The 18258-nt window shown below is 40.2% G+C and overlaps 2 protein-coding genes across 4 annotated transcripts; both read left to right on the top strand.

Annotated features, from left to right (window-relative positions):
* The first annotated feature begins 882 nt into the window (after positions 1-882).
* LOC110535256 (zinc finger and BTB domain-containing protein 14) lies at positions 883-4463 on the top strand. Of its 2 annotated transcripts, none has more exons than XM_021620147.2 (2): positions 883-1412; positions 2539-4463. In XM_021620147.2, exons 1-2 carry the CDS (start codon positions 1271-1273, stop codon positions 3888-3890), a joined length of 1494 nt encoding a protein of 497 aa, XP_021475822.1. In that variant the 5' UTR covers positions 883-1270; the 3' UTR covers positions 3891-4463. The 2 variants fall into 2 exon arrangements, with proteins under 2 accessions (XP_021475822.1, XP_036790723.1); XM_036934828.1 differs by lacking the exon at positions 883-1412 and adding an exon at positions 1455-1734.
* Positions 4464-6163: 1700 nt separating this feature from the next.
* Positions 6164-17861, top strand: top1mt (DNA topoisomerase I mitochondrial). Of its 2 annotated transcripts, XM_021620145.2 has the most exons (23): positions 6164-6261; positions 6537-6672; positions 6901-6958; positions 7170-7228; positions 7447-7513; positions 7807-7832; positions 7942-8064; positions 8161-8215; positions 8306-8379; positions 8634-8915; positions 9612-9727; positions 9837-9958; positions 10106-10228; positions 10430-10617; positions 10774-10918; positions 11089-11232; positions 15593-15778; positions 15884-15952; positions 16099-16213; positions 16441-16568; positions 16791-16885; positions 17216-17365; positions 17502-17861. In XM_021620145.2, the coding sequence occupies exons 2-23, from the start codon at positions 6575-6577 to the stop codon at positions 17602-17604; spliced, it is 2526 nt and encodes an 841-aa protein (XP_021475820.2). In that variant the 5' UTR covers positions 6164-6261; positions 6537-6574; the 3' UTR covers positions 17605-17861. The 2 variants fall into 2 exon arrangements, with proteins under 2 accessions (XP_021475820.2, XP_021475821.2); XM_021620146.2 differs by lacking the exons at positions 6164-6261; positions 6537-6672; positions 6901-6958; ... (5 more) ...; positions 8306-8379; positions 8634-8915 and adding an exon at positions 9087-9302.
* Positions 17862-18258: the final 397 nt, after the last annotated feature.

Here is an 18258-nt window from a genome sequence, read left to right as displayed (position 1 = left end):
GTGTTGGAGTGTACAGGACTGTACAAGTGTTAAGTGTTTTTGCTGAAGTTATACATTATATAGAAATGTTTCAAATGTGTCTTCGGCTTTACAAAATTGTTTTTAGTATTTTTAAACGGATCATTAGGCAAAGGCAGTTTTTGACTACCCAGTAGCCACAATGTATTTTCAATTACAGATTTGACCTTTCAGAGCATATTGAATCTGGCTTTCCTCTAATTCAAAGTGCAACTACACCAATGGAACATGAAGTCAACTGTGAAGGCACAGCTGCTCTGGCATGAAGCAGATGGGGCCATAGTGCCCACTGCCAATGGCTGTATAAGCATCACATTCACTATTCTAACTCTGAACACAAACCATGACAATTATCTATTGATGGTGCAATCCAAACCTTCAAGAGATGTGCAGCATTGTTAAATAACCAAATGACATTTACAGAAATATTACATCTCTGGAATATAAAACAGGGAATCATTATGCAAGGTGGCATCTCCAATTAGCATTAATTATTGCATTGCAGTAGAGACTGAAAGAAAATTGCTTTAATGTAATTTGGGCATATACATTTAGAATAACGCTAAAGGGAACCATGGCATCATTAATAGCCGATATCCAACATCCCATTACAATTGAGGACCATAAGAAAATGGAAATTTGCCTAATAAATCCATTTTTATGGCTACATTCCTTGTAAAAAAAAAAAAAAAAAGTTTCTCGCTATGGATCATTAATTATTAAACGGTGTTGTAAAATTAATATTTGATGGGGTGTTTCATCAAATTATTATCGGTGGGCCATGTCAAACGCTCCAGTTTGACACTCCGTGCCGAACGTGCACACCTGTTCGGCTCAGTGGGTGAAACAGTGGCTAAAATGATTGAGGGTCAGTGCTATTAGAGATCCTTGAGACGTCCCTACCCTAAACCCTAACCATAATCGTTATCTAGCCCTAACCTTGAACCTTACCTTAACCATTTTAATTATGAACTTCAATGGGGGTAGGGACTACCAAGGACTCTGGATTGCACGGAATAATTATTGAATCGCTCTGTAGAATCTCGATAAAAAGCGCACTCGCTTCCCGCTCGTGACAGTAGCTTTCGCGCCCCAAATCTACTCCCGTTTTCCTTCTAGGTTCGCGCTCCAGAGACTTCTTATCAGTAATTTGCGTAAGCACAGTGTGGTTTCTGCTTTTTGTGTTGTATTTACGCTTTGAGCGCAGGCGGAAACATTTACAATTGACGTACGTACGCGCATAGTCACTTGCATGCTGCAGTTCCGTGCTGGCGCAGCGCGTCCTTCCGCTTATGCTCGTCCTCAGGCCAACAACACACAAAGTGTATTATTCCCTTTTGACTGCTTGACATATATCGGAGACGTTCTCAAGGGGACGACATATTGTACTACAGGTAAGAAACGTATTTTTTTAGCGAATCAGATCGATTTCCGAAATATTGCATAATGTTTCACCAAGATGCCTGCGCGCTCACGGTTTCATCAAAAGCTCGAGTTCGTCATTTCAGGAGAGTTCATGGCTGCTCGGGCATTTTCCATGTTAGTGTTACGGGCGCTTCCTCGCGTGCTTGTGGCTAGTCAGATACACAACCCTTCTCTCCCCAGATTGTAGTGTTGTCATTGACATAAATTACGATTTTACAACCAAAAGCAACATCGTATTCATGTTCTGTTGAAAACAATACGTGTATAAGCATAGCTAATAGCTAGCTAAAGGTGAGCAAAATAGGCTAGCTAACGTTAGCCAGTTAACGTTAGTTACACTCCCCCAAATCTAAAGCTATATTGCTAGCTTTTCCCATCGGTTTACTGTATGCATGCAAATTAATTTGCCAATGAATGGGCTATACGACATTGAGATGTATTGCTATGCAAGCATGCATTCATAATGTAGCCAATTTAAATTTGCAACGTTATATAATTTATGATTTTCTGGGTTGAAAATGATCAAAGTCTAAGACATTCAATTGATAGGCGATTGTATCTGCCTAGATTGAATGTACTAAAATCATTCGGTCACCACAAACCTTGATTTATTGATTATATTTCGTTTAAAAAAAATCATGAAATGAAATTATTCAACAATGTGCCTATTTCCCTCTGGTCATGTGATCCATGTCGGGAGGGGATGGTAAACTAGTTATCTAAAAAATCAAATCAAATGCTGTGGGTCACGTACACATGTTTTGCAGGTGCAGCGAAATGTTTATATTTCTAGCTCCAACAGTGTAGTAATACCTAACAATACATACAAATCCTAAAACTGAATACATATCATTGCAAGGGATTGCATATAGGCTACTCTCATAGTAACGCTTTCCTATCCACATAGATTACTACATGTATTAGGTTGATATGATAATAAATGATAAAACAAAACATAGCTTTTTAAGTCAGCCCATTATTCTGCCCCACAACAGCCATGATGGTGTCATCCAGAGAAACATTATATATCGGGCCATGACACACACAGTACAGGAGCTAATCATTCATCTAACAACGTTCTTTCTATTGTTCCAGAATATCAATTCAAGATGTCAGAGACCGTGAAGTACATGGATGATGAACACAAGACCATCTTCCTGAAGATACTGAATGAGCAACGGTTGGAGGGTGAACACTGTGACATCGCGGTGGTGGTTGAAGATGTGAAGTTCAGGGCGCACCGCTGTGTGCTGGCAGCGTGTAGCAACTACTTCAAAAAGCTGTTCAAGAAGCATGAAGTCGACAACTCCTCAGTCATAGAAATCGACTTCATCCGCTCAGACATCTTCGAGGAGGTGTTGAACTACATGTACACGGCCAAGATTTCTGTGAAGATAAAGGATGTGAATTTGATGATTTCTTCAGGCCAAATACTCGGAATCCGTTTTCTGGACAAACTCTGTTCACAGAAGCGTGACATGTCCACTGAAGAAAGGAACGGCCAAAATGACAAACCCTTTCCATGTGATATTCTCAAAATGGCTCTCCCTACTGATGACCCTACATTGGGCCAGGATAACGACTTGCAGGTGCTAGGTGACCATGACGACACTCCTACTGACGACCTTGTGGAAGAGCCAATGACCAATCACGACTTGGACAAATCGCCCAACACGGCGTTGAGAGTGACGGAGGCCATTCTCAAAGAATGGCCTCCTGCCAATGAGGACGTGCACAAGGTGAGCTGTTACGACCAGGACGTGGAACCCATGGATACGGAGCAAAAAGACCTGGCGGGTCACACCACAACGACCTTAGCGTTCGCTGACAGCATCGGCGAGGTGAAGGACGAGCAGCCCCCCGGTTGGACCACAGCCACGACGGACATGAAGTTCGAGTACCTCCTCTACGGCCAACGGGAACAGCTCGCCTGCCAGATCTGTGGAAAGACCTTCATCGACGAGAACCGTTTGAGGAAACACGAAAAGCTGCACTCGGCCGAACGTCCGTTCATCTGTGAAATCTGCAGCAAAGCCTTCACTACCCAGGCTCACCTGAAGGAGCATCTGAAGATCCACACAGGCTTCAAGCCCTACCGCTGCGACGTGTGTGGCAAGTCCTTCATCCGAGCGCCTGACCTCAAGAAGCACGAGCGGGTCCACAGCAACGAGCGTCCCTTCGGCTGCCAGATGTGCGACAAGGCCTTCAAGCACAAGTCCCACCTGAAGGACCACGAGAGGCGCCACAGGGGCGAGAAGCCTTTCGTCTGCAGCTCGTGCACCAAGGCCTTTGCTAAAGCCTCAGACCTAAAGAGACATGAAAACAACATGCACAGCGAGAGGAAGCAGATGCCGCCCAGCGCCCTGCAGACCGAAACTGAACAGCTGCAGGCAGCAGCCATGGCCGCCGAGGCCGAGCAACAACTGGACTCCATAGCGTGCTCATAGCACACAACGTTTTGTCACATTACCTTACTGGTCATGGACATCTTGAGAACAATCTGAGTTTTTTTGATGATGTTTCATTTTGTATTTTCTTTTTGGGAGGCCGACAAACTCCAATAATCAGATAGATTTGATGTTGATAATTTTTCTCGAGAACATAGTGAAATAAGATAGGATTTGACTGCATTCATTTATTTTTTGATTTATTTCACGTGATTTAGGCTTTCTCGCACTTGATTATATTGTAATGGTTAACTAATTTTTGGGGGGTATTAATTAAAATATGTTTGTGTAAATGTTATGGCAGCGTTATGGATATAAATGCTACGACTACTGCCTCTACTCGGTTTTGGTTGTCAATATATTACTGCTGTTATACAGTACTGGTTTTATCAAGAAAAACTGGAAATTAAATGTTTGATTTGTAAAAATGTACGGAAAAAATTGTTATAAACCACAACATTTTTGATGGTTAACTATTCCACAGCATCACATACACAAGTCTTACTGTAATTGACATCGAAACATGTGTTGCTTTAATAAACATGGTAGCCTCAACTGCCAACAAATCATCAATCTATTGTCTTTTACATTATTTTTGGAAATACATTATAGCTTTAATTTGTGTAGACTAGCCTATGTTTGCATGGATTGACATGTCCAAAAAAATATATAGTATTGGGAAGTGGTGAACTACATGTTGTTCAACTAGTCATTTAACTACATTTTGGCAGTAGCTTTTTGGTAGTTGAACTAAATAAAAATCTAGGTTGGGTTTTCAGTAGTTAATACATTTTTTGCCATGTAGCAGTGTAGCTAACTACTGGATCTACACACTACTGTTTTACCATGTAGCGGTGTAGCTAACTACTGGAACTACACACTACTGTTTTACCATGTAGCGGTGTAGCTAACTACTGGAACTATACACAACTGGTTTACCATGTAGCAGTGTAGCTAACTACTGGAACTACACACTACTGTTTTGCCATGTAGCGGTGTAGCTAACTACTGGAACTATACACAACAGGTTTACCATGTAGCAGTGTAGCTAACTACTGGAACTACACACTACTGTTTTACCATGTAGTGGTGTAGCTAACTAATGGAACTATGCACTACTGGTTTACCATGTAGCAGTGTAGCTAACTACTGGAACTACACACTACTGTTTTGCCATGTAGCGGTGTAGCTAACTACTGGAACTACAAACTACTTTTTTTGCTAAAATAAAATATAGGGGAAGTAGGCAAGAATTTCCTTTATTTTTCAGCATCAGACCTGTCTAATTCTCCCTTGAAACAGTTTTTGTTTTTAATAGGCTAAATTACACATTCTGTTAAAAACATCTGAATCCAGAGTGATCTTTTCTTGCAATTTGTAGTCTATGACTTGAGATTTAGATATGCTAATTCATCACTAAGTAGTTTGGACTTTAGTTAACTATATTTTGTTTATTTTTAGAGTAGCTTCCCCAACACCACTATTAATGCAGTGTTGTAAAGTACTTAAGGTAAAATACTTTAAAGTACTACTTAAGTAGTTTTTTGGGGAATCTGTACTTTACTATTTATATTTATGACAACTTTTACTTTTACTTCACTACATTCCTAAAGAAAATAATGTACTTTTACTCCATACATTTTACCTGATACCCAAAAGTACTTGTTATATTTTGAATGCTTAGCAGGACAGGAAAATGGTCTACTACACAGACTTATCAACAATCCCTGCTGCCTCTGATCTGCATCTTTTGTAAATGATGTCGGAGTGTTTGAGTGTGCCCCTGGTTATCAGTACTTTTTCAAAACAAGAAAATGGTGCCGCCTGCTTTGCTTAATATAAGGAATTTGAAATGATTTATACTTTTTTCTTTTGATACTTAAGTATATTTTAGCAATTACATTTATTTTTTGATACTTAAGTATATTTAGAACCGAATACTTTTAGACTTTTACTCTGGTAGTATTTTACTGGGTGACGTTCACTTTTACTTGAGTAACTTTCTATTAAGGTATCTATACTTTTACTACAGTATGACAATTGGATACTTTTTTCACCACTGTATTAAAGTGTTCATCAAGACTAGGCTATGTTAGATCTATTCAGTCATTGTGTCACATTTTTTTTTATGATCTATTTGCTGACCTTGCTAATAACTTTATATTTGAGCAAGTTTTAAACATACACTATTCGTTGTAAATGTTTGTCAATATGTTATTTGGCTGGATTTATGGTTGACCCTGGGCGTTCAAGCATGCGCAGTAGGTCGCTTTTGGTACTTGAAAACTTTCAGGTGTCATGAGTTCACAATCTCATCGAGAGTGTAATGGACACGATTGTGAATTGAGAACACGGACAACTCTGTTTACAGGTAAAGAATGCAAATACTTTCAGATATGTTAGCATTTTTCAACTGAAATAAAATAATTGGGCAATTTTATGAACGTGTTTTGTCGACGAACTTCGAGTAATATTGCCAGATGATCGACCATCCAATCAGTGAAATCGTGACATTGTAAATTGATCTACAAATAACCATCCGTAATTCGACCTCGTGTGTTTAAAATGGTGTGGAATTGAAACTTTACAATATTATAACTATATACAGGTACAATTCAACTTGATATAACATTGTCTACTTTAAAGACTTAATTGTTAACGCTACCTACGGTCAAATTTGAGTGATGAAACTGGAAGACAATGAAGGGCATGGAGGAGCCGAAACATCCAGCAGGAAAAGAACAGCATCAGAGTCTAAGATTGATGAGAGCCCAACAGACAGGTGAGTTTCCTGAAGATACCTCAAACCACTGGTCCTAGGTCAGGTTGTCATCATGATAGAATTGGGTTTTGGGGGGGGGGGGGTGTGTGTATCGTTGAGGTTACTATTCTCAGTGACAAGGTAGTAGAATAGAGCCTATCCATTACAAAGAGGTCATTGTTTTTATATGAATATAAATCAGGATTATTATAAAAAGCTAAATTCACACTTCCCTATGGTCCAACACAGGAAGAGGAGTAAGGATGGGGAAAGGGACAAAAAAGAGGATACTGAGCTGAAGCACAAGGTAATGTAATGCACCGTTTGGAGAGTGGAACGTCAACTATATGAAAGTTAAGACCAGACGGAGGCAGCATGCATGAGATCCACACATCATCTCAATTATATTGCATGATACACGCCAGGCATTCCTAATCAATCACTAACACAGACACGCCTTACAGTAAAATAGACCATTCATCCGTATGTGCATGTTTGATGATAATTTTATTTCATAGGCGAAGCACTCCAGTTCTAAGCATCCTCGTAAACCTCTGCAGGAGCCGAAGATCACAAGGTGAGTATGGACAGATCTATTAGGATTCATTTTCATACAGGGGATATGTGAAAGCGCCCTTAATTACAATCTCCCACTTACATGTCTTCATTCACAATGAAGGGTGTAGTATTCTCCGATGTGTTCTGTTTTATTTAAATCAGTGGTCAACTTGTTAAGCAATCATCTGATTTAATCTTGTTTTAACAATGCATTTGTTTCTGTCTTTCCTTTATCAGTTCTGGGGGCTTAAAAGCTGTCTCAGAGAACGACCATGCAGATGTGAAGACCAAAAGTGTAGCCATGGTAAGAACCATCACCAGAGATCTGTACATAATGACAAGATGCTCATGTCTCCGCCCTAACAATGGGAGTCATCCCAAAGGCGGGAAGGCAGGCGACAAGTTTAGGTCCTAAATAAGCCCATAGAAACGCATGGGTCTTATTTTGGACAGATTTTGGTGTGAGAGAAACCTCTCGCTTCACCTCTTCCTCTCTGCTATAACATGATATACACAGGCCTAGTTACTGCATGTCCCTGTATTAGTAAAACATTTTAGCTAATGTTTATTCATGGGGTTTCTGTCTTTCTCTCACAGGATGCATCACTACCTTCTGAAAAGAAGTACGTTTTTCTCTGATGTTCAAATTATTCACCCCAAAGGTGAAAGTATATTCTTGAATGTGAACGGAGGGAAAGCAAAGGTGGTGATTTTGTTCTATTTTATTTTCAGCACCATTGACTTAAACAACAATATCTCTGCCAAGCACACGGAATCAGATGAGAGGAAAGTGACCAAGACTGAGTTACAGGAAGTTGACTTGTTTGCACCAATTGAGCATTCAGATATGGAGAGGTAGGCTACAATTGACCCTTTATTGCACGATGAGTTTATTTATTGACAAAAACGGTCACTTGGTTTGGGGTAAATTGCATTTCTCTCTTTAACCAGGTCTGACAAAAAATCCAAGAAAACTGGGGATTCACAAAAAGATAACAAACACAAGGTAACTGACTAACCCTTTATTGTTATTTTCAGTTATCAATGTTATTGGTGATGTTGCTTGCCTTGTTTCTCACCTATTATGTCAATGTAGCACAAATCTAAAAGTAGCAAAAAGGGACACCACGGGACAGACGAGAGAAAAGTTGGTGAAATATCAGCTAACAGGTGAACATCATTTAAGTTCCACAGTAAAAAAATGCTTCATACTCAGAATATGCTATGCTCTGAGTGAACCAACTTTTTTTGCGTTGTTCATTTTAATGACAATATCAAATATGTGCCAAATGGCCATGCTTTGTGTTATGGTGGATTTTATAGTACATTTCCACAAAGCTTTATTTAAAAGCATTTTCTCTTGCCATTTAAATAGTTTTCATTTGAAAGTCATGCTTAAAGTCTCCATTTTATTTTCTCTGTAGTTCCGATGGCAACTCTAAAAAGAGGAAGAGCAAAGATTCATGTGAAACTGATGTTCTACCGACAGGTGACAGTAAAAAAGAAACTGCCGTAAAAAAGGAGAATGCCAAGAAAGAAAGGGAGAAAAAAGATAGAAGTGGTAAAGACACAAAGACATCCGATGAAAAGAAACGTAAAAATAAGCCAGAGGGAAAAGAGGAATCTAAGAAGAAGAAAAAAGATGGAGATGATGGGAAGACCAAGAAGGGTGGGAAAAAAGAAGGGGAGGACAGTACATGGAAATGGTAATTCCGCAATTATTTACTCTGTATTGCATGTAATGGGCAAGCATCATATTTGACTGAATTTATATTTGTTTTTAGAACATTTTCCCCGTTATAGTGGTTGACATAATATTACGCTCATGTGTAGCCGGAACCGTTAACAATCGTTTGTTTCTAGGGGGACAGTATTAATAGTTCAACACACGTGTATGTTGTTTTGACAGCGTTATGAAAGTCCTTGGCGCTTGTGAATCTCATTCATTCCTGGTAATCTGGAATGAACAAATACAGCATTTTTTTTGCAAACTTTATATATCAGTCGGTGAAATGTAATAGAAGTTGTTCTGCGGTTTACTCATTACGATTTTACCGAACTAATGTCAAGATTAAGCATGAGCCCAAAGCCAGGTGAGTAAACGATGGCTAAAGCTGGCAAATAGCTGATCTTGCAGTAGCTTACTCCAAACCACGCATGAATAGTATAGCTAAGTAACGTTATATTTGTCAAAACAGTGCAGATAGCCAGGGTAATGCCATTTTGGAAGAGTAATTCTAGCTAGCCACACATTGTTAATGTAAAGGGGTACGTTAGTTAACACTACTTTTGCTAGATCTGGTATGGCGATGTTGCATTGTCTCACTTGTATTAGATTGTAAACCTTCAAACCTTTTCTGTCTTTCTGTACTGTAATTAAATTGCGATATGCTTGTTGTCAGGTGGGAGGAAGGTAATTCCAACAACGGGAACAAATGGACCACGCTGGAACACAAAGGTCCACTTTTCCCACCAGAATACGAACCATTACCAAATAACGTGTCTTTCTTTTACAATGGTGAGTTACCACCCTACGTGAATCCATCTTACTCATCCTCATAGTTTTCCTGTCTCGTTTTAGCTTTACAGCAAAGCAGACCTAACATTCAACGTTCTGTGATTCATAGGGAACCCTGTAAAACTGACTTTGCCTGCTGAGGAAGTAGCCACGTTTTACGCCAAGATGCTGGACCATGAGTACACAACCAAGAGTTCCTTCCAGGAGAACTTCTTCACCGACTGGAGAGAGGTTAGTCTCACTGATTGAGTATAGCCTTGAGTCGAGACTTGCGTTTTGCAATGAACAACCACAGTTTTTAAGCAGTGTGTGTGTGTGTGTAAGAATGAAGGTCAATGTAGAGGTTGATATTGAGCTCATCAGGATTTTACCTAACAGGAAATGTCAGTAGAGGAGAGGGAACAGATCAAGAAGTTGTCGAAGTGTGATTTCACACATATCAACAAGTACTTCCTGGATAAGTCTGAGGAGAAGAAGGCTATGACTAAAGAACAGAAACAGGTAACTTAGCCAAGTAAAAAGAGCTTAGAGCTGCATCTATAACATTATGTAAGTATTGAAGTATATTGTTCCACTTGCTTTGAATGTAATTGTTGGTACTTCATTCTGCATATCCAAGTGAATCCCCCCAAAATATATATTCTTTTTTGAGGTCACACTATCATTGCAAATCTGGAAGTCTTTGGATTGTGCTTCTGTTAGGTCCTGAAAGAGGAGAACAACAAGCTGACGGAGGAGTATGGCTTCTGTGAGCTGGACGGTCACCGGGAGAAGATCGGGAACTTCCGTGTGGAGCCTCCGGGGCTGTTCCGTGGCCGGGGAGAACACCCCAAGATGGGCAAGCTGAAGAAGAGGATCCAGCCAGAGGAAATCACCATCAACTGCAGCAAGTGAGGGCCCCCGGGAGAGCACTAGGAACAAACAACCTCACTATAACTTTATGGAACTCCCAATTGGGAATTAGTGGCCTACCTAGTAAATTTAAACCGCAAATAAGTGCCGAAAGGCAATAAGCTAAATAAATAGTGTTTTGGTTGTTTTTCCAGAGGCTCCAATATTCCGGTGGCCCCAAAGGGCCACAGGTGGAGGAAGGTGCAGCATGACAACACAGTGACCTGGCTAGCCTCCTGGGTGGAGAACGTCCAGGGAAACTTCAAGTACGTCATGCTCAACCCCAGCTCCAAACTCAAGGTACGGAGCCTTTCTCTTCACCTTAGTTTACCTCAGTGGGGTTGTTTTAGTGGAAAAACAAACCCAAACGTTTGAGAAGAGTCTGAAGACTGAACTCAGTAAAAAGATGGCGTACCTATCAAGCCAGTAGTTCAGAGTTTGCCTTAGACTGTTTTTCTCTCTGTGCTCAGGGGGAGAAGGACTGGCAGAAGTACGAGGTGGCTCGTAAACTCAAGCTTAAGGTGGAGACCATCAGGAGGCTGTACCGTGAGGACTGGAAGAACCGAGAGATGAAGACCAGACAGAGAGGAGTGGCTCTCTACTTCATCGACAAGGTACAGACCTCACAACTATCTTACCGCAGTGTGGTTAACAAAATGCAAGCCCTTTTTAGGTCATCTCAAACACATATTGTAGAACACTCATGTGTACGTACTAGGATTGGGTGAATTATTTCTTTGTCCCATCATGATTATGTACTGATAGAATATGGTGATGTACTATGGTATCCCCCCCACCCCTGTAGACTCCTTTCATTCTTGTTCTTTTTGAAAGCGGCAACTTTAGGACAGAACTTCTTTCGGTTATTATAATATTTGGGAAATAGGCTACTGTTCATCATTTTTACTTGTCTTAAAGCTTTCATGATGTGCCTAGTAAGAGGATAGGTTACTGGCCGTTTTGGTTTTCTACCTCGCGTGGAGGGTCAGGATTTTTTTCCACCCCACACAGAATTTATTTCTAAATGAGCTTAAACTTGATTTAAACTTTTCATTCTGTGTTTCTATAGGCTGTTGATGTTTGTTCACTCCCTTGCTACCTTACATTTTTAGACGGTTCATTTTCTGCCCCCTTGCTAATAGTTTATCTGCTATTCAAACAACTTTTGGAGTTGGAACTCCAGATTCATTCATTGTTTGACGAGAAAGCCATTGCATGCATACAATGATGAAATCGTATAGCCCATAGTCATATTCAAAACCTATTGAAGGGAATATAGCCTTTCTTTTAAACAGCTAGATGTAAGATAGTTAGGAAATGTCTGTTTATAAAAGCGATTAATAGGTTTAGGCCCATGCATCTGAGAGTATTTTCTGAATGGACATTTTGCGCTGCTTTGGTAGAATTCTCAGTTTTGTCTAGACTACGTTCCTCTCTTGCGTTCTGTATAACATTCAGTGCGTTTGGAAAGTATTCAGACTCCTGGATTTTTTTTCTTCACATTTTGTTACATTACAGCCTTACTCTAAAATGTGTTTGTTTTTTTTAAATCCCTCATCAATCTACGCACTACCCCATAATGACAGTAGAAACAGTTTTTTGTTTATTTATTTTTTGCACACAAAACAACTTATTTACATAAGTATTTAGACCCTTTGCTATGAGACTCGAAATTGATCTCTGGTGCATCCGGTTTCCATTGATCATCCTTGATGTTTCTTGATTGGAGTCCACCTGTGGTAAAGTAAATTGGTTGGACATGATTTGGAAAGGCTGTCTATGTAAGGTCCCACAGTTGGCAGTGCATGTCAGAGCAAAAACCAAGGCAAGAGGTCGAAGGAATTGTCCATAGAGTGTCGAGGCACATCTGCGGAAGTGTGCAAAAATGTCTGCAGCATTGAAGGTCCTCAAGAACACAGTGGCCTTCATCATTCTTAAATTAAAGAAGTTTGGAACCACCAAGACTCATCCTAGATGAGGCCTCCCGGCCAAACTGCGCAATTGGGGAAGACTGCCCTTGGTCAGGGAGGGGAAAGGGGAGCGACGCTTGCTCATTCCTATAGCTGTGGCTTCCCGAGTCTCTGAAGATGGAGCCACTCTGCTCTCCTTTGATCATTGCGAGAGCTCATTGGATTTCTGGCCCACAATCCGACCACAGCGTACCCCCGAGGGCTCTGGTAATAAAATTCTTAAACTATACAGATAAGATGCTTGCGGTGAATGCAGCCTTGGCGAAAGTGAGGGAACTTGACGATTTCTTGCAGAGAAATGTTCTTCCCAGATGTCCATGGAAATCCACAAGCAGTAGAAACACTTGGACAGTGTCAAGCGGCTACGGGCTAAGGCTATCCGGTATGGAATCATCTGAAACACCAGGGGAAGCAGTTTCTTGTGAAGCTAGGCAGACGTGTGGAATCGGAGCAAGGCTGAAGAAGAGGCGATAGCAACGTAAAGTTCAACTTTGACCTATTTTTGGGGAATTTATTTTGTACTGTTGCTTTCGGTTTTGTCTTAACAGGTATTTAAAGTTTGTTCACCGTGTTAGTTATCTAGTAACATGGTAGCACTGTCTATTCAACTATAATAACATGGCCAGTTTAGAAGTAAGTCTTATTATAATTTATGTACCATGAAACTTTTATTTTATGCATTGGAACATCCTGGTGCGGGTTTTGTTTTATTTAGGCCTTTAGGAGGCTAGATCACCGAGGTCTTATTTTCTGGCTCACTCCTGGTATTTTTTTTTGGTTCCTTGTTAAATGGTGAACACTAATAATAATAATGACAAATGGAGGGACAGAAGGTGTACAAAGTGGGAAAAACTGCAGAGGCGGAGCTGGCTCCTCACGTGTCTGTAAATCTGTTGAGCTCCTTATACGGAGTGTCACTGGGAGGGGGAGGTCTGTTAGACTTTAGGGTAAGAGGGTTAATCACACGTTCGTGGTTGATTGTTAGTGTTTTTGTATGTAAATTTGATGAGTCATAGTGTTAAGGTGAAATTTACATCCTGGAACTGTAGGGGATTAAATAAAACTGGTAATAAGTAGATTAAAACAACTTCGGGCGAAGATCAAGAATCACATCTATTATCTGGCGACATTCCTAAGATATGCAAGAGGAGGCCTGGGCAGGTCACTGCAGCCTCATTTAGTTCCCATGCAAAGGGAGTTATTATTCTTATCCATAAGTCCATTCCATATCAGATATTGCGAACAATTTGTGATCCCGCCGGCAGATATATTATTATATGGAATACCTTGTTGTCCGAGCAGTTTTAATTTAATGCATATGGTCCCAACGAAGATGACTCTAAATTCTTTAATAATTTGGTTTTAAACCTTTCCACACTTCCTTGTAATTATATTGTTGCAGGAGACTTTTTAATTGCACTTTAGATCCTGTTAAAGATCGCACCTCAGGTTCAAACTACTCCCACACCTAATCTAGGAAAACCATACAGTATTTTATGAAGGATTTAAACTTAATAGAGATTTGGAAAGAAAATAACCAGATGATGTGGAATACTCCTGTTACTCTACCACTCACTAGACCTATTCCCAAATCAACTATTATTATGTTCTCAGCAGCATTACGCTCTACAATTTGAATATTGTTTTTATGATAACATTTTCATCTCTGACCATGCTCCAGCATCTCTTATGTATTCCGATTCTATTTTAGTAGGTGACTCACCTAAATGGCGCTTCCAACCTAAATGGCTGCAAGAATCAAGTTTTACAGAATACATTGGACAGCAGTTTGACCTATATTTTATACAACAGACTTCAGCTTGTACTAGATGGGAAGCCTTTTTATGTGAGAGCTGAGGGAACTTTATGCACTTGGCCAGATGATTCTGCATCTTTGTTGCATTCTTCACATGATTTGGCAAATGTACACAGCTTTTCCTTCTACATTAGCTGCAGTGAAATGTCTCCACACATCAGATAGTGCCTGTGGCATTTTCCTGTAAAAAAACATAGTTAAGCAGTTAGATTAAACAACTCCTTTGTAAGAAATGTTTTAAAATGAAACGTGTATGGAAACAGGTGAATTAACACTCCTCAGTTAGCAGGGTCAAGCAAGCTAAAACCCACATGGTAGCAAAAACTAACTAGCAGAAATTGTTAACACGTTAGAAATGATTTAAGGCTATTTACCAGTCATTAAAAAATCATGCATGTCATATAAAATATATTGCCTAACTATGGAAAATAATAACATATACGTAAACAACACTTATGAAAAGGTTTGGGGACCATTTTTGAATTTTGTGGAGCAGAGTGATGTGGGTGAAATATTGGCGAATGAAGGGAACTCTGGGTAGATCCGATTGGCTTGTGGCGCTGTATTTCATCTGAAATTTGTCCCAAATGTTCTATCCTATTGCATCAATGTAATTTTGGTGGTTTTACACTTCTGTAACACTTGTTTTGTCTTAGATGTAACTTTTTTTTTTTGCTGTTAACTATTGGTTTTTGCAGTTATTTTTTTTATATCTACTTATGACTTAAATAAGAAGAAAAATCTAACATTGTAAAAAAAAAAAAAAAAAAAGATTTCCGTTTTCGATTTTTTTAAAATAATTTCTTAACCTGTTTTTGCTTTGTCATTATTGGGTAATGTGTATAGATTGAGGGGAGGGGGGGGGGGGGGGACTATTTAATACATTTTCGAATAAGGCTGTAACGTAACTGTAGAAAAAGTTGAGGGGTCTGAATACTTTCCGAATGCATTGAAATAGGCGATAGCAAATAGAAATACAATAATTACTCAGAACGTGACTTGTGTGCTGCCCGACTCCGTGCTCACCGCCAGTCATGTTCAAATTGGCTAAACCGTCGTCTGCCACGTGACCATGTCACCGGCATCAACGATGGCTGTCAAGACGGTAATATGCTAATATTACCCAACCCTACCTTGTATACTGTACATGTGGGTACATCTCCTTCACTAACGTGTGTGTGAATGTAGCTGGCCCTGCGAGCGGGGAATGAGAAGGAGGAGAGTGAGACAGCGGACACGGTGGGCTGCTGCTCTCTGAGAGTGGAACACATCACCCTGCACCAGGAGAAGGGGGGCCAGGAGTTCATGGTGGAGTTTGACTTCCTGGGCAAAGACTCTATTCGCTATTATAACGAGGTGCCTGTGGAAGGCAGGGTGAGCAGCACTGTCTAGCATCTGTTACATCTTCACTCCTCCGTTGTTATGAGGTGTCAAGGGTTAAACATCTGTCTAATGTGCAAAGACATTATTTGTACACAGGTTTTCAAGAACCTGAAGCTGTTCATGGAAAACAAGGAGCCTGAGGATGACCTGTTTGATAGAATAAATGTAAGTTGAAGACCTGCACCTGGTTATTTCATGTTTGCTCTAAAATGAGTGTCACCCAAATAATGACTAGCTAGCTATGTGATTCACACAGTAGGCTTATCTAGCTCTGCAGATACAGTTACGCTTAGTTGTTGTTTGTTTGGTAGACTACCTACCTGAACAAGCACTTGAACCAGTCCATGCCGGGGCTGACAGCTAAAGTGTTCCGAACCTTCAACGCCTCCACCACTCTGCAAGAACAGCTCAACAAGCTCACCACTGGTTAGTCCACTTCCGTTTACACCATCAATGCACTCAGTGCAGGTTTTTTTGTTTTTGTAGATCTAGTTTAGAATAGCTGACAAGATTTCTCCGCTCTGCTCTGGCTACCCTCTGTGACATACGTGGCCCTAGTTGTTTTTCTCGTCTAACTGTATGAAGCTGTGAAACAACAGATAGTATAGTGAAGACGGTACAATAATGAAAGACATGCCTGTTTTCCTCCTCAGCTGATATGAGTCTGGAGGAGAAGCTGCTGTCCTATAACCGAGCCAACAGAGCTGTGGCCATTCTCTGTAACCACCAGAGGGCAGCACCCAAGACATTTGAGAAATCCATGCAAAACTTGCAGGACAAGGTAACTGGAATATGTATGAATGGTGTATTTTTTTTCTTCCCTGGACAGTTTATTGAGTAGCTAGTGCTTCTTATAGTGCCATTTTAAAACCATCTATGCTCCTTTGCAATATTGTATAATGTTCAGATCCATTATCTTGATTATTTTTTGTTATATTACCATGTACAGCAGTTCCCTTTAACAGTGAATCCATGTCTAACATACTCCGTTTTATTGTTCCAGATTGCGCAGAAGCAGCAACAGTTAGATGTGGCCAGGAAGGAGCTGAAAGATGCCAAAAAAGAGCACAAGAGGGGCGGAACTGAGAGGACCAGGAAGTGAGTACTTTTTGATAGGCTGAAACTGACCAGTGAAATTAGTGAGTCTTGCAGTTGGTCATTTGACTCTACTGTTACTGACACTGTAGGATAACAGCCAGTGGATTTGACCTTTCATAACCTATAAACTACTTCTACAATGGCAGCTGGAAGGGCTATTTCAAATTGCTACTGTGGTGCTTGTTAGGCTACTGAGCCTCTCTTGTTTTAACATCAGATCATTCTGTTGGTCAAATTTAAGCCAGGCAAGCGCAATCAAGCACAGATAAATAATTATACTTTTATATATTTTAACATTTGACCCACGGTCTGGTCTCCTGCTCTCTCCAGGCTTGTTGAGAAGAAGGAGGCTGTGGTGAAGAGGCTGGAGGAACAGCTGAAGAAACTCCAGCTGCAGATGACTGACAGGGAGGAGAACAAGGTCATCGCTCTGGGCACATCCAAACTCAACTACCTGGACCCCAGGATTTCAGTGGCCTGGTAACCACCATTTTAGCCTAACATTTATCCCTGACCTCTGTCCGTTCCACAACACTTGCTGCCCTCTAAAAATATACTTTTTTCACTTTGTATTTTTGTAGCATGTGAATGACTTTTACATTTATTTTCATGGCAGGTGTAGGAAATTCAATGTGCCAATCGAGAAGATTTACAACAAAACCCAAAGAGACAAGTTTGCTTGGGCTATTGATATGACTGAAGAAGATTTTCAGTTCTGAGCTGTGTCGCCCTGTCAGCAAGACAGATTTCGCGTTGTTTCATTTCCTCTGTTACTTATTTTTATGTTCCCTTTATAATTTCAACTACTTAGGTCTTTATTTGTTGTTGGTTACTAGCAGTGTTTGTTTTCTGACTTGACAACGCGCACATCGGTGAGAATTAATCAGTTATAATAACGAGGAACATTTTTGTGTTTTAAGATTTGTTTCCTTTGTTAACAATTGTAAATGTGATATAAAATACCTTTTCATTGATATGTTAAGTGTTTGTTGATGCCTTACTCATTAATATACTGAACAAAATGATACATGTAACAATGATTTTAATGAGTTAGTTCATAGAAGGAAATCAGTTTATTTAAATACATGTATTAGGCCCTAATCTATGGATTTCACATGACTGGGCAGGAGAGCAGCCATTGTGGGGGAAAACTCATTGTCTGGTCCTGTCTTCCAAGTAAGTGGTCCTGGCTCATGCTTTTGATAGCCAGGACCACCTACTTGGGAGCCAGGACCAGCCAATGAGTTTTCCCCCACAAAATTACTTTTATTACAGGCAGAAATGCCCCTCAGCAGCCTCCACTGGCTTGATATGTCACACCTGTCAGGTGGCTGGATTCTCTTGGCAAAGGAGAAATACTCACTAACAGGGAT

This window comes from Oncorhynchus mykiss, chromosome 11 (genome assembly GCF_013265735.2).
Source record: "Oncorhynchus mykiss isolate Arlee chromosome 11, USDA_OmykA_1.1, whole genome shotgun sequence".
In the NCBI taxonomy this organism is placed as follows: Eukaryota; Metazoa; Chordata; class Actinopteri; order Salmoniformes; family Salmonidae; genus Oncorhynchus; species Oncorhynchus mykiss.
Note: the sequence above shows the minus strand (reverse complement) of the source record. Positions and strands in the feature narration are given on the sequence as shown.